General features: G+C 37.2%; 1 protein-coding gene across 10 annotated transcripts in view; it reads left to right on the forward strand.

Annotated features, from left to right (window-relative positions):
- Positions 1-15576, forward strand: part of SMARCA1 (SWI/SNF related, matrix associated, actin dependent regulator of chromatin, subfamily a, member 1) — a 243608-nt gene that overhangs the window by 63603 nt on the left and 164429 nt on the right. For 4 of the 10 annotated variants that reach the window (XR_008995270.1, XM_057495933.1, XM_057495935.1 and 1 more), the window contains one exon: positions 8674-8784. Coding sequence is in view for 9 of the 10 variants with exons in the window: in XM_057495933.1 (XP_057351916.1) it covers positions 8674-8784 (111 nt within the window). In the remaining variant the exon portion in view is untranslated. Of the gene's footprint in view, positions 1-8673; positions 8816-9792; positions 10338-15576 lie in introns of those variants that run through there. The other 6 variants (XM_057495937.1, XM_057495940.1, XM_057495934.1 and 3 more) reach the window with 4 other exon arrangements.

Genomic DNA, 15576 nt, shown 5'->3' on the forward strand with positions numbered 1-15576 from the left:
TGCCCCCTTATTTTAAATGATTGTTCTTGTAGAGTGAATCACATTTACAATCTAGGAAGAGAAACTTCCCCCTTGAAAGAGGCATTTGTGATTTCCAAAATTAAAATAATTTGTTTCATTGAAAAATTACATATTAGAAATACAGAGGGTATAGTTTTAATTCATTATGTGAGTGTGTCACTGTGTTCAGATTAAAATCTCATTAATGATTAAACTTAACCTACTAAAGAAGCTATCTTTTAAAAACATAACCTTGCTTAAAGATGACTGTTCTTTCCCAGAGACACCAGTAAATAGTATGCAATACTTAGGAAGAAAGTAGAAACCTTGGTACTTGTATTTTATTCAGAGATCTAAAACTACCGAATTCATGGCTTCTGACTTAACTAACAGTCTTAAAGTGCTTAAAGGCATGAACCTCTACTTCTAAATATGCCTGACTTTGAAAGCCTTCAGCTAAAGTGTGAAGATTTCTTTGAGGCTCTTCTCCATTTAAAAATGCTGGCTATACAAAAGAGAAAATGAATTTCAGTTCCATTTCTCTGTGCTAAGAAGATTGTGATTTCTTTCTGGGCAAACTTGTTTGGCTTTTAAGTAACTAATCAGTCTCTATTGAACTACATAAACAAGTAGGAAGGATATGATCAATTTAGATTTTAAGCTCAGAGCATATGAATAAACCTACCATTTTCCTTCTAAGAAAAATGTCTTGCAAAGGCATCTTAGTCTTAGGATATTCAAAAACTATCAGAATTCAAAGGACCTTTACCAAATGACTATAAGAGAAAATGATAATACTCTGTGTTTATGTAGTACATTTTATAGAATGCTTGCCAGTCCCTTTACCAACATTGGTTCATTAATTTCTTGCCGTTCCTTTTAGGGAATGAATGGCAGGGTACTATCTTCATTGATGTAGTGACACAGTAACGTGACTGGGAGATTTCAGAAGCGTCTGAGAGATCCAAAAGATCTAGCACATTAGTCAGGTTACTAGAAAGGACATACGGAAAGTACCCAAAGTTTAATCAGTAATTACTTGGGCTTGCATAGGTCCTTTTAAGTACTTAAAGGGGAGAAAGCAGAATTTAAGTCTCTGAGATAAAAGAACATTTCTTGATAAAACTATTTATTGCATCCTTTGCAGGCTTGCTTTGACTTTTAATTTTAGTTAAAAAAAAATATCTTGCCTTTTAGCCTCTGGAGAGCTGTTTCCTTTCCTCTCCTAGCCAGCTCCAGAAGCTGTGTGCGCATTGCCTCTGGCCATGTACCTTGCATTGAATCAAAATACTGGTATGGTAATTAGTTATTACAATTTCCCTGCCTTTTATGGTAGTTTAAATGACTTTTTCTGATACCATCTCAGAGAGAATCTCACACTGTTGTATACAATGTAATAGAAATTGCATGTTACTGCCATTTGTTTTCAAATCACAGCTTTATTATGGAGGAAAGTGTTCCTTATTTAAAATTAAGGAAATGATATTCCTCATTAGAATTGTAGAAGAAAAAAAACTTATTAGAAAATACCGCTGTAGCTTTCTATTAGCTTATTTCCCTTTTTATAGGTCTATCAGTGATAACACATGTTAATTAGGTTATTAGTTCAGCACAGGATATTTTATAAATTATTTGTCCAGTCAGAGGATTTTCTTTATGACAACTTTTGAAAAATGCCAGCCAAATTCAAAAATTTCCAACTTACTCTTCAGTCATAGTAACATTTGTTTGTTGTTTGTTCAGCATAGTCTAGGAAATTTCATAAAGAAGGCCATTCATAATTTTTTTATTTTACATATTAGTCCTTAATTGTGTAATAGCTAATACTGATATTTTAGAGCATTACATTCTTAGTGAAATGTGAGAATATGAATTAACTGAACATTATTGGTAATATTAGCAAACTATAAAATATATTGATGGGTTCTTCTTGACTGTAGAATTACCAAAATATTAAAACCAAATATATTTATGGTCACAGGGATATATTATTTCCTCAAAAACTTGAAAGACTAAAATGCTCCTTTCAGCCTTAATTTTGAAAAAGGTCCTACATAGAGGTAGTGCTTAACTTTGCCTTGAGGGTTAGGTCAGAGAAATGGCTTCACTGAAAAGTTCCTTCTTGGAACTGGGTCTTGAAAAAGTAGCAGGAGGCCACCCTGGGACTAGGTTGCAGGTTGTGGGAACAGCATATGTAGAAGCATAGACAAGCAAGGCAGATGCAGAAACTGCAAGTAGGTTGTGTTGTGTTCAGGTGTGAATAAGGAAGTACTGGAAGATGAGAAAATAGCTGGCAGCCAAATTTCGAAGGGCCCTGTCTGCTGTATTGAAGTCTTTGGGTCATTTGTCAGGAGTGGGGAAGTCATTGAAAGATTTTAACAGGGCAGTGACATGATCAGATTTATATTTTATAAATACTGTTTTGTGGAATTGGGCAGGAGAACGTCTGCCTCAGCTACCACACAGATAGCTGCTAATTCCCCAATTTTTATTTCCATCTATTCTCTGTTCCTTCCCTTGGCTAATGTATCCCGATCTGCTCCAGAGTCATTTTTTGCTACGGCTCTCTTAACCTTCAAATGCAACTGGTTATATCCAAAGGGATCAGCCAGAATGGCACTTTGTCCAAAGTAGGCATTCAGTGACTAAATAAGCGTGGAACTGGAGTGCTTCAGTTTGCTTCTCTCACACGGACTTCTACAGTTGGATCAGATTTAGATAGAATAGGAAGAAATGTAGCAAAGCATTTGAATTCTGTTCTTTTCTTTTCATCTGTGCTTTTCTGATGATAGACTTTATTTGACTGTCATCCATGCAGAATTGCATTTTTTAAGTTTGAGTAGCCAGTCGTAAATATCGTGTGTTTCATTAGCAACTATAGTGTTTGATTTAAGACTGAACTGTTCTAACAATCTGAACTAATGATAAATACACTAATAGGAGTCCATTTTAGGTATTTATGCTCATGTGTTAACTTGCGAGGAGGTGGCACAATATTTTATAAATAATGATGTTTAGGCAGCATCAGTTAAGTAGAAGCGTCATAACATTTGATACTGTTTGAGAAACATAGGATATATTTATTAGACTGTTAACTCCCACTTAAATGCCGGTATGATTGGGATCTGAGAATCTAGTATAGAATGCCATTGCTTTTTTCTTAGTATGGTAGAGGTTCCAAAGTGTCAAAGAACTTGGGAAATTCAACACAGAGAGTACAGTTGCAGGTATTTATTCTGGAGGTAAAGTATGGGAAGTTAATAAAAGAGCAAAGGAGAAAAAACACCCATTTTGTTTTATTAAGAACTGTAGAAGAAAGGTCTGATTTTATAGAACTAGCTACAAATTTAGAGACATAGATGTGGAGTGCAATTTATCTTTTTGTCCTTGTTCATTCTTCTGCTTTTGACTTTGAACCATAATGGACGCAGACCTTCCATCATTCAAACTTAGGGAGGCTTAGTGTCTAGGATTTTCATACATAGGAAATGTAATGTGGAGCCTCTTAATCTCCTTCAGTAAGTCATTTTAAGTCTGCTGATGCTTTCTGTGCCTTTTGAATTGATGCTTTGAGGCTGAGTACTGGGTGCTTGGCAGGACTGATAGCACACACTAAGGGTCAGCGCTCCTGACTGCAAACATTCCATCATTTATTAAATAAAGGTAGAGACATGTGTCCTAGTATACAAAAGTTGAAACTTGGGTGACTTTGCAATGAATAGAATCAGAAACCATCAAAAAGGTACAGCAAGCCAAGGTAGCATCATTTGTTTAAAGTACATCTGAAGTCTATAGTTGAAAACAGGGGCTGGCAAACTGTAGCCCACCATCTCTTTTTGTACAGCATGCAAGTCAGGAATGATTTTTACATTTTCAAATGGTAGAAAGAACATGAGAAGACTTTGTGACATGTGAAAATTAAAATTCAAATTTTAGTACTGTAAGTATGGTTTTATTGGAACACAGCGACACTCACTCATTTATGTGTTGTCTGTGGCTGCTTTCACGCTACAGTGGCAGAGTTGAGTAGTTATGACAGATACAGTGTGATCTGCAAAGCCAAAAATCTTTACTATTTGGCTCTTCACAGAAAAGATGTACTGACCCCTGGCTTAAAAGAATCTGTACGAAAGGTGGAAAAAAAGAAATAATAATAGCCGAGGGTAGGTACAAGTGTTACACAGCCCTTTAAGAGAAGCATTAAAGGAAGGATAGGGAAAGGAAGGGGCTATTTAGCCTTAAAGAGGGGTGTTCGGGAGGGCTGCTGCTGGTTGTAATGGAGGCGTGGGAACTGCCTTGTGGTATTTGAAGGATTGTCATACAGAAGAGGAATCAGCTTGTTCTCTAGGACTACAAGGTTAAGACCTATACCCAATTGGTTGGAAACTCTAAGGTAGCACATTGTGTAGCTTTGCATATGGGAATATTTTTAACTTGTCCAAAGGTGGAATAGACAGCCTTGGAGGCAGGAAGTACCCTATCATTGGGAGAACTAATTAGCAAGGACCTAGTAGAAGGGATTCAGCATCAACTTGATCGATTTTTAAAGGTCCTCTCTAATCTTGAGAGTCTATAATTTTATGAACTCCCACTATTGAGGATCTGTATCAAGGGAAGATTTCTGAGTACAAAATAGACCTTTATTATATCACTCCTGCTCCAAAGTCCTCTGTGAGATCCTTTCATCAACTGAATTAGTAAAATTCCTTAGTTCTTTGTACTTTGATCCAAACTTAGTCTTATCCATTACTCTTACTCTGTACAGCAGTTCCCAAGTTGGTTTCTATCATTGTTCTAGGATATGCAAATAAACAATATGTAGAACAAGTGTTCTGTGTTCGAATATATTTGGGAAATGCTGGTACTGAATCCTGCCCTTGATTCTGATTGACATGAGAAAGTTAAAAGTGCTGAGAAGCCTTGCCATGAAGAAATTTGTCTAATATTTTAAAAATTCAGCATTTCCCACACATACTTGAACACAGGATACTGTATTTTTCTTTTTTCATGGCTATTAACACTACAGAGCAGTTTTCCATTTGTTATTTTCCTATTCTCTTCTGCTTTTTTCTTTTTTCATCTTTCTTCCTCTTGTGTGCTATTTTTCTCCCTCCAACTTTATTCCTAAAACCAGCATTGGGAAGTGGTGAGAGAAAGAAGTAATTAGGCTGTAGAAATGTGGAAACAATTTGAGACCACATGAATCACTCCCTGTAACCCCTGGAAAATAGAAAGATAAGGAGGCACAAGAATCTGGGAGAATATGCATGTGAAAGGAGAGCTTAGAAGAAAGTGCTTTTGACACCATGAAATTTCTCATAGTCATTTTGTAATTACTTAGTTATTCAAAAAGTGAATCACTGTTTTATTGGTAATCTGGCCTTTCTCCTTGTAATTTCTGGTTTTAGCTTGTGTTCCGTTTATGGTACCATCTGTTGAGTCAGGCAGTCTTTAAGCCTGTGAATAATAAATGCAGTTGATATCTCTAGAAAAAGTGACATTACCTATGTGAGGAAGGTAACACCCCGACTTGGCCATTCCTTGTTGCCTTTCTCTAGACAGTTGGATTATTTTTCAGTGTCTGGAGCAGTTAGTGACACGTAACAAGGAATGAAGGTAAGAACTTATTATTCAGTCTATTTATAATCATTTTTGAGATAGATTCTCTGCTTCCTTACATATGAGACTGCCTCAGAAATATTAGTTTTCTTTTCTGAATCACCCATATGAACCATGAATATGTATCTAAAGATATCTGCAGTCACAGGCAACTTATTACTTATTGAGAATAATAATAGCCAGAGGGTATAGCTTGATGATTCAAGAATCAGCCTCACATAAAGACTCTATCTAGTCTCCCTAGAAACCAACAATCAAATCTCATCAGGGTCAACTTGGCCCTTTTCATAATAGATAAATTGAACAACATGCTGTTTAATTTATATGTGTGTTGTTGAATGAATCTATGAAGAGTATTTGGTCTGCATATGAAAGATAACCACTATTGTTTTGGTAAGTATAAGGATGTTATTTTTCCTAAATTATTTAACCTTGGATAATTGAGAATTCACTAGTGTTTTGTAAGATTGTTTTTAATAGTTAAGCAATAATTGGTTAATGAGGAATATTTTTCTGGCTAGATTGTCTTTGGTTTTTTGCCTCCTTTTGGGCTTGAATTTTAGGGAGTAGAAAATGCTGGATAGTTGATAGTATTTCTATATGTGACATTTCCAATGTTGTATGCCATTTTTCTGACTGTTATTTGGAAAGATAAAATTACTTAAAAAACCATTTTCGGTTTCTTAAAAATGTTACAGATTGCCCAAAACCTAAATGTTCATTGCAGAAATTTTGGAAAATACAGGCTAGAATAAAGAAGATAAAAGTTACCATTGGTCCTACTCTCAGAAATAGCTGCTGCTAACCACTCGTGACACTGTAGTTAATATTCTCTCAGCTATTTCTGTGTGTGTGTGTGTGTGTATGAATATGTATGTATATGTATGTAATAAGTGTCTGTGTATTCCATTTCTAAAGTACCAAAAATTTAGTTCCCAGTATTTCCCTGCTAATAACATTGCTCTAACCATTCTTTTGTAAATCTTTGCATACACCTCTTATTTCCTTACATTAAGTTTCTAAAGGTGGAATTGTTAGTTCAGAGAGTATGAAACTTTTAAGGTGCTTCATTGATATTCCCAAATTGCTTTCTAGAAAGGTATTGTATTTGTCTGCTTGGGTTGCCATAACAGAATACTGCAGATAGGGTGGCTTGAACAGACATGTCTTAATTGTTTTGGAGACTAGAAGTCCAAGATCAGGGAGGCGGCAGGGTTGATTTCTGGGGAGGCACTTCTGCCTGACTTGTAGATGGTGCCTTCTTGCTGTGTCCTCACCTGACCCTTTCTCTGTATGCATGTACAGTAGAGAGAGGGATATCTCTGGGTGTCTTTTTCTCTCTTTATAAACATCAGTGTTTTTGAAGTAGGGCCCCATCCATACCTTAAGTATCTCCTTAAAGATCCTTTCTCCAAACACAGTCACATTGTGGTATGCTAAGGCTTCAACATATGAATTTAGGGGGACACAATTTAGTCCATAACAGGTGGTAACATTGGCACCCTATCAATGAATGAGAGTTACCATTTTACCATCTTACTGCCAACACTGGGTCCACACACCACACAGGCCCACATGTATGTATCATTGCTGATTTGACAAAGATGGCATCATTTTTGCATTTTTTTATCATCAGTTTGAGTAAAAATAAAAAAAAATATTTGAATATTTTAATTTTTTATCAGTTCTTTATTCTTGCACTTTGACCATTTTTTTGGTTGGGGTTCTTAATTGCCAGTAAACCTACATTTTCATTTGAGTGTTTATAGCTATTTTGTATTTTATCAGACATCTTGCTCATACAAGAAAAAGGACTCATATTTCAAAATGTTACTTGTCCTTTGATATTAAACTATTACGTACCTTTAAAATACAGCAAAGTATACAGAGTTAATATATATGAGTGTCCGTATTGATGAACAATATGTTTAATGCTCACCATACATTTATAAAACCTGTTTATAGTTTGGATGCATTGATTTGCTGGCTGTGAAATACAGGTAATGGCAAGGTTAATGCAAAATCTTTCCAGCTATTGTTTGCTCTGAATTAACAAATACAGCAGTGTTTCTCCTGAGAAGTGCTCCTCCGAATTCTGATCCTGTAAGGTGTCCAGTGAGAGGAGAGTTCTGTTGGTAGCTCTGGGAACTGCTTGCATCCTCTCTCTCCCACCTAGTGGGTGACAGTGCTCATCAGGAATTTAAAGGCTCTGAAAAGCTCTATAGGAAAGAAATCTATTTGATTTTTCCAAACTGAGTACTTCCAAAACTTCTTTTGGCAGGGGGACATCTCCTTTTTTTTTCTCTTTATTTATGTGATTTTTGTTAACTGTTCATTTTGAAGTATTTAAACATTTATAGGAAGTTGTAAAGAAACGTACAGGGAGATCTCATGCACCCTTCCCCAAGTTTCCCCTGATGGTAGAATCTTGCATAATTGTAGTACAGTGTCACAACCAGGGCATTGACATTAGTACAATCCACAGAGCTTGTTCAGATTTCAGTTATACATGCATTCGTTTGTGTGTGTGTGTGTGTGTGTGTGTATGTGTAGTTCAATGCAGTTTTATCACATGTAGTTTCACATACAGCACCTGCACAAGACTTCCTTGTGCTAGCTCTTTATGATCAGGCTGCTCTACCTCATTTCCTAGCCCCTGGCAACTGTTGATACATTCTAAACTTTTGTTTTCAAGAATGTTATATAAATGGAATATTAGGATATGTAACCTTTTGAGATGGGTGTTTTTCACTCAGTTATAATTCCCTTGAGGTTCATCCCAGTTGTTGACATGCACCAACAGATTCTTTCTCTTTATTGCTGGGTAGTATGTCATGGTATATTTCACAATTTGTTGATCCATTCAACCATTGAATGGCATTTAACCCCCCCCCACACACTTTTAATGGAATCTATTAATACCCTGTTTGAATGTTGTTCTGAAGAATACCAACTTTAGAAATTCTGTACCGCAGAAATGATACAATTAAAGAATTACCATGTTCTAAAAATTATGCCTGGTTGCAGAAATTAAAACTCTTTTATTTGGTTTAGGAATTCCAGAGACGCTGTAATACTCTGATTTCATTGATTGAGAAAGAAAATATGGAAATTGAGGAAACAGAGAGAGCAGAAAAGAAGAAACGGGCAACTAAAACTCCAATGGTAAAATTTTCAGCATTTTCCTAACTTTTAGGTAGATCCCTTTTTTTTACATAATTAAAATGCCTATATTATGTTTAATGCCATAGTGATACCTATTATAAAAACTGGTTTTATGAAATGTTAATTTGTTTTTGACAGAAAAAGAATTACACTACAACCACATGTTTCCATTGTTTGTAGAACATATGGTTAGGCACTCCCTAATAACAGGGCTCAGTATTTTAAAAAAATTCCTCATGACTTTAAGCAGAAGTACAGTGCAAGTCGTAGCCTTTGAACTGAGTTGCCGTGGGAGTAGGAGAGGGGTGGGGTAGGATGGGATAGGGTTGGGTTTGAAACCGGGAGTTCTGATTTTATCAAATAAGTTTTATGATCTTTGTGGAACTATGAGGGCTATCTGAGCAGAGAGCAAAGCTTTACTTAGTAATAAGTTAATATGATGACTTGATTTTAATCCAGCCAGGTTTCCATGTATAGCTATAATTTAAAATGCTTTTTAATAGATCATATTATTTGAGTGTGGTTAAGTAAACTACCACATTTCATCAAGTCTAAGATGCCTTCCATTATAAGACACAGCATTATTTTACATACCACTAAGAAAAACTGCTACCAAGTAACTATAATTTGTCATCAATTGTAATATGCATCCCAATATCAGAGATGTGAAAGGGGAAAAGAAATGTGCATCATAGAATACATGAAATATGGTATTTTAACATCTATCATAAGGTTTTTTAAAATAATACACTCATAAATAACATTTTGCCCAGAAGTCTTTAAGTATTAAGGAGTTCTTTAAACTAAGAGTACATTTATAGTACCACGTGTAAGTAGACACTCTATTTTTGATGGGTATTTTATGTCTTTTCTTAAAAAAAAACATCTTGGAAGGTTATTTTACATTGGGTTATATAGTTTGTTGGGCTATATAGAGCATTAACTGTGAGTATAACATTTAAGTGAATATTCATGTTAAAATTTTTTTTTAATGCATTTACATCCTAGATTTAACATTGTTGGGCCATTTAAAAATGTGCATATTGGAGCAGAACATTAAATCTGTTTCCATTTTAGTCACAGAAAAGAAAAGCAGAGTCAGCTACTGAGAGCTCTGGAAAGAAGGATGTCAAGAAGGTGAAATCCTAAAGCCTAGAAATAAAGTTTTAAATGGGAAAGTGCTATTTTCTTGTTCCCATCTTCAAATGCTAATTGCCAGTTCCAGTGTATTGATGGTACTTTTAAGAAAAATCTCTTTGGTTTTGATTTCTTGCATATTTTATATATTTTACAATGCTTTCTACCTGAAATGTGTAGCTTTATATTTTACGCATTCTAGTATTTTTGTGTACTGTATTTTGTGCATTTCATGTCTTCATCGAAATCCTCTCAGTCCTTGTTCTTTTGAAGCTTGTGCTGAGGTTTTAGCTTTTCTATGTTTTATATGCCGCTGCTTTGAAAGAGAACCTAGATTCTATAGCTGTATTATTGTTGTTTCATACTTTAAATTTATATGGCTGTGGAAAAATACATTAAACTGATTTGAGGAGAAAGACTTTTTCACTTCTTTGTTGCTTTCTTTTCTATTGAGTATGGGCTTGTTTGTGTTACTACATACTGTGATTAGCATAATACTTGTTTCTTTGAGGTCATCTAAATATTTTTTTCTTAAGGGAATAAAGGGTGAGAACAGAAAAATATTAAAAAAACTAATACTTGATACTGTGCTTGCTGTCAGTATGCGTTACATTTAAATTATTCTCTAAATATTCAAGTGGGAAAATATAATAAAGAAATGTCTATAAGAAATTTAATTATTTCCTGTTTTTTGTGCAGTAGAAAACAGTTGTGTTTACTGAATTGTATTGCTCACTACTGTGTATTTGGTTGAAAGTTAAAGCTTTGCTTGCTGACTTGTGCTTGAGCTTTTGTCCCAGAGAGCCAGTTCACAGGAGTCTGGGTATAACATACGAGATTTATTGACATCTAAATTAAGAGTATGAAATAAGGGCTATGCATGTAGAAGAAGGGGCGCTGTCTCCTATAGGAATATGATTATGCTCTGAGAACGAACAATCTTGAAGTATCAGGGGTTTTACACACCAAGAGTTTATTTCTTGCTCACATGGCAGAGCCTATGCAGGTCTGAAGGATGTGAGAATGAGAGAGGATCTGCTCTGCACAGTCACTCAGGGTTCCAGGCTGACTGCACCATCTGGGACATGTGGCTTTTCCAGGTGCCACTGTAGAAGAAAAAGGGAGGCTGGAAAATTTCATGTAGTCTCTTTATTGCCTTAGCCGAGAAGTGGCACATGTCACATACGCTTATATTTCGTTGTCCAAAACTAGTCACCTAGTCCTGTGTACATGCAAGAGGGCTAGACAATGTAGGGGAACAAATGGCAGGTTTTACATTACATTTACTGCCTGTGCCACAGGGGCTGATGGTTCAGGTAAACCTGAAACTGTTAGTCACATGAAACTTAGTGTGTGATTAATCAGAGTCAAGGTCAGGTAATAGGGGAACAGGGAGAACAGATTAGAATCTAGTGTGAAACACAGCAAATAAGCAAAGCTGGGAATGCAGGACAGTGGTGTTAGTTATTACAACAAGGTTTGTACTGCCAAAGAGTTGCTCCCTCCTCCTACCAAGATCTTGTGCATTTCCTGTCAGACTCTGTTTAGTGTACCACTGGCAAACCTTCGGAAACCCTGAGTGCACATCAGAACTTTTCACATCGTCAGTCTTCTTGTAGGAGTTCTGCAGCATAGGAATAGATCTAGAATGAAAACTCGCTATATGCTGGAGTCTTCCAAGTTTTCATTAATTGTCCAGATTTCATATTTCTTACAGCCATGCTCTGATTGGTTTCTTTTTACTGTTTCCACTATTAGGACTTAGACTCTTGTACTCTGTTGGAGGTTGGGATGACATTACAGTGCTATTAGGAGATGAGATTAGGATGATGTTACATCAAGGAACCCAGAGGCACCCCTATCCATCCTTGGCTTAAGTGCCCTTTCTGTAAGGTCCACAAAGGAGGGAAAGGTAAGCAAAGTAATGCTTTACAAGCTGGTGCTTTGGCTCCAAACATCAATCCAGAGCTCTTAAGCCCAAAATAAAATCTTGGAATTTTCCACACCGATGAGATTAAAAGCTACAGTCACTTGAGCTGGAGAAAATGATACCTGAGAGGGTCTTGTTGATAACCCCAAGTTCCGTGCTCTGAAAAACAGCCCAGTGAGGGTCCTGGACTTTTGACCAAATGAGTTCAGCCTCTCTTTTCTTAGGGAGGATTAAGGATGGAGGGTGGAAGCAGGTACAGCTGGGGTCTTTGAACTTCTTTAATGGAAATTTAACGTACTCTACTTCTTGTTCTTCCTCTGTTAACCCCAAAGTGGTTAACAGCTAAGCTGTATGTGACTATCTACTTTAGGGGAGAAAATCTGCAGGTAAGTTCTCTCAGTCTTTTCATGCAGCCATTTCCCTGATCCATATCATGGCTCTTAAAAGCCTTTCGTGGACCAAAGAGATGTGAACAAAGATGTTCAGTGAATGCCTCTGATGTCATCCTCAGAAACTTGTGGAACAGTTTTATTCAGGATGTTAACTTAAAGACTACACTATTTATTTAGTGGAAAATTCACCACCCTATTCTCTTTCTCATCTTACATTGTATACAGCATTATTGTTAATAGAGCCTACCAAGGAGGCCCATACGATGAGCACTAGATGATAGCATAGTCCAAAAAATACGATGTTTGGGATACAAAATGCCCCAAGTCTCTATATGAAACCTCTCTTATTGCCAATTGTCTACAGAGAAAGTGCTGTAGAAAACTAGAAACTCCCAACAAAGAAGTCCCATCTTCAACAAGAGACCTAGACTCATGGGGAAGTAGCCCTAGACCTGGCTGCCATGTTGGGGAGAAAAAACAGGATAGTCAGTTTACCTTGTCAACTTCTTGGAGGCCAGAAGAAGCAGAAGAGAGTGCTGTTTCTGTGAATGCAATCTTATAAATGCACAACGATCCAGCCCACCAGCAAAAATGGTCCATTTGATTGTACTGGAATCTGACTCAACCTGATGACTTACCTGCAGAATGTGCAAGGAGGGAAGTGAGTAAAACAACAGACCCTGAGGTCTTTCCTTCACTCAAGGCCTCTATGGAAGACAAGAGGTGAATAGGTTTCCTAATAACCCTCAGGCTGCCAGAGGTCCTGAGAAAGCATCTGTCTTGATCCGTTGGATACTCGGGTTCCAATTTCCTTAGTATCATGAGGAGGTCGTGAGCTCAATAACTTCTCATTTCATCATAGCTCTTTGTATCTCAGTCTTTATTCCATAGTTCTTCTTGTTCCTAGGCTCCCTGGCCTATGAGTGATTATGCCAAATGGAAAACCTGGACACTGCTCAGAGCACACAATAGTCCCAAGAAATATGCCCCCAAATTTGGTCCATTGTCAGATCTCCCAGTTAAAAGAAATTATTGAAACAGAATCTTTGCAGCTGTCTTAGTTGGTGGGTGTTTTTGGTTTGAAAAGCCTCCACCCAAATGGTGAAACTATTTACTGTCACCCAATAAAATGCTGTCATTGCCCAATTACTAGCAAAGGACCCCACTGTTGTCTATTGTTCCTCCTCTATGCAGTAGCCAACGCAGCTAGTTCTGCTCCTGGGCCATTTTCAAGGCCCATGATAATGCTGGTGGCTATGTTGTTTTCTCTCCAGATGTTCTTATCAACTCCTGAAATCCTCAATCAAACTGCCATCAGTATTCTGTCCTATGTGTCCTTCATGTAGTCTGCCTAAGCCACTGTCCCCAAAAGACAAGGAGTAAGATTTTCCTGTGGTTCAGATACCTGTAACTAATGCTGTCTGTCATGTCCCCCATCCCTCAGCCTTAACCATTTCTGTGTGCTCCAGCTGATTTCTGCAAATGATTTGAGGGCTTTGTTAGAGTACTTTATTAGAGACCTTGAAAGGCTTTTCTACCCTTTGTGTGATTGGCTGGAAGAATTAGAGGGTTAACATCTCTGAGAGTGTCCCTCAACCAAACACTGATTGGAGTTGATGTGTAAGTACCCCAGTTTTCTTACCCCTTGAGCGAGGTCGTCACCCTAAGGTATGTGATCTGTATGATTCCTCAGAGTTTTACCCATGGGACTAAGCTCCAGTCACCCACAGCAGGTGCTCTGTGGATAGCAAGCACTCTTTATTGACTTTGTTCCTTTCCCTGTATCACTTCTTCACTCCCCTATGGGTGTTTCCTAGGGTTGACTCCTAAATTGCGTTAGAGTTTTTAATACTTGTTAGAGTTTTTGTCTCAGAGGGTCTGTTCGGAGGGAACCCAAATTAAAACACTCACCTTGTATACATAGCTCTTACTCCTTAGTTATTTCATAAAAATGTGAAGTGTTTAAGGAGAGTAATGATCGGATAGTATATCACTGATGTGTTCTCAGAAGATCTACTCCTTTGTGGACAGTTATTGAATCAGGATATTCTGCACTTGTAAGATGTAGTGTGGTCTGATCTCTCCGTTAACAAACAAGACTTTCTCATATCATCAATAACTGTGGTATTGGGACTTATTATTACACAGAGTTTAATATGTTCCCATTTCTGGTAAAGCCAAAAATGATGCTCAGGCTAGTTGGCATCCCTTTCCTGTAGCAGTTGTTCATTTAGGTAACTGGATCAAATGTTGACCTTTCTCACTGTGTTGTGGCAGATAGACCTTACCAAAACCTGGTGACACCAGGCTTTTTTCATCTGTTGGTCTGGTGACTTATTTGTCCCTTTCTTGATACATTGCTTTCCTACTAGGGAAACTTTTAAGCATTGTAGTCAGTTTCAAGCTATGTCTTTGCACAGACTTCCAACCTTGTCTTCCAAATTGCTCCCAAGACATGCTTGGCTAATTTCTGATCTTCCTGTGATACAGCTATTAGAATTTGTCCATATGTAGGACTACCAAATTATACAGTCTATTATTGAGGGTCTCCATATAGCTATGGGAGATTTATGGTTTTTTCTTTCATTAAAGCTTTTCTCTCCACCTTAGTCCAAGAGGCTGCTTTTCCCATGCAGTAAAGGCCTCAGTTCCTTTTTATTGGTGAACTCTGCTTCCTTGCAGTGATTGCATTCACACTCTGAAGTTTCTGAAACCCACAACCATTAGGAGCTTAGCTAATGCTGACTGAAGATACCTGATGATGATGCAAAGAACATACTGTCTTCTGATTAGGACTCGCAGATCACTAGGGGTTATTTTTTGTTACTTTATCCTTTTATCTTCTTTCCAGAAATTCACAAATTAGGGTTTATATGTGATGTCCAAATCAGAGTCAACATGAGGTCATATGATGGAGAAGGGACTCAGAAAACTTTAGAGAAGGCACATGGCACCCCAGAATTTTACTTCACCATCATTCTTTATCTCTGGATACAGTTAAGATTAAGAGGAATAGAGTCTGGGCCACCATGTAGTTGACCATATGACTATTTGGATCTAACAATCCAGTAGGCCAAAAATACCACATACTTATTTTAGGGAGACCTAGATCATGTTGCAGACCTTACTGCTTCTGCAATTTCAAGTCATGGACAAGCCTATCCTAACTCCTAAAATGAATATTTGCACCAATACCAATGGCTGCCTGTTACACCTGCGAGGTGACATTCCGGGCCTACAGAAGCAGTGCTTCAAGTTTTGAGGACTGAATCTCAGTCTCTCTTGTTGGACTTTGCACTCCACATACCAGTTCCCAGGGCATATAATTCACTC

The sequence above is a fragment of the Manis pentadactyla genome, chromosome X (genome assembly GCF_030020395.1).
Source record: "Manis pentadactyla isolate mManPen7 chromosome X, mManPen7.hap1, whole genome shotgun sequence".
NCBI lineage: Eukaryota > Metazoa > Chordata > Mammalia > Pholidota > Manidae > Manis > Manis pentadactyla.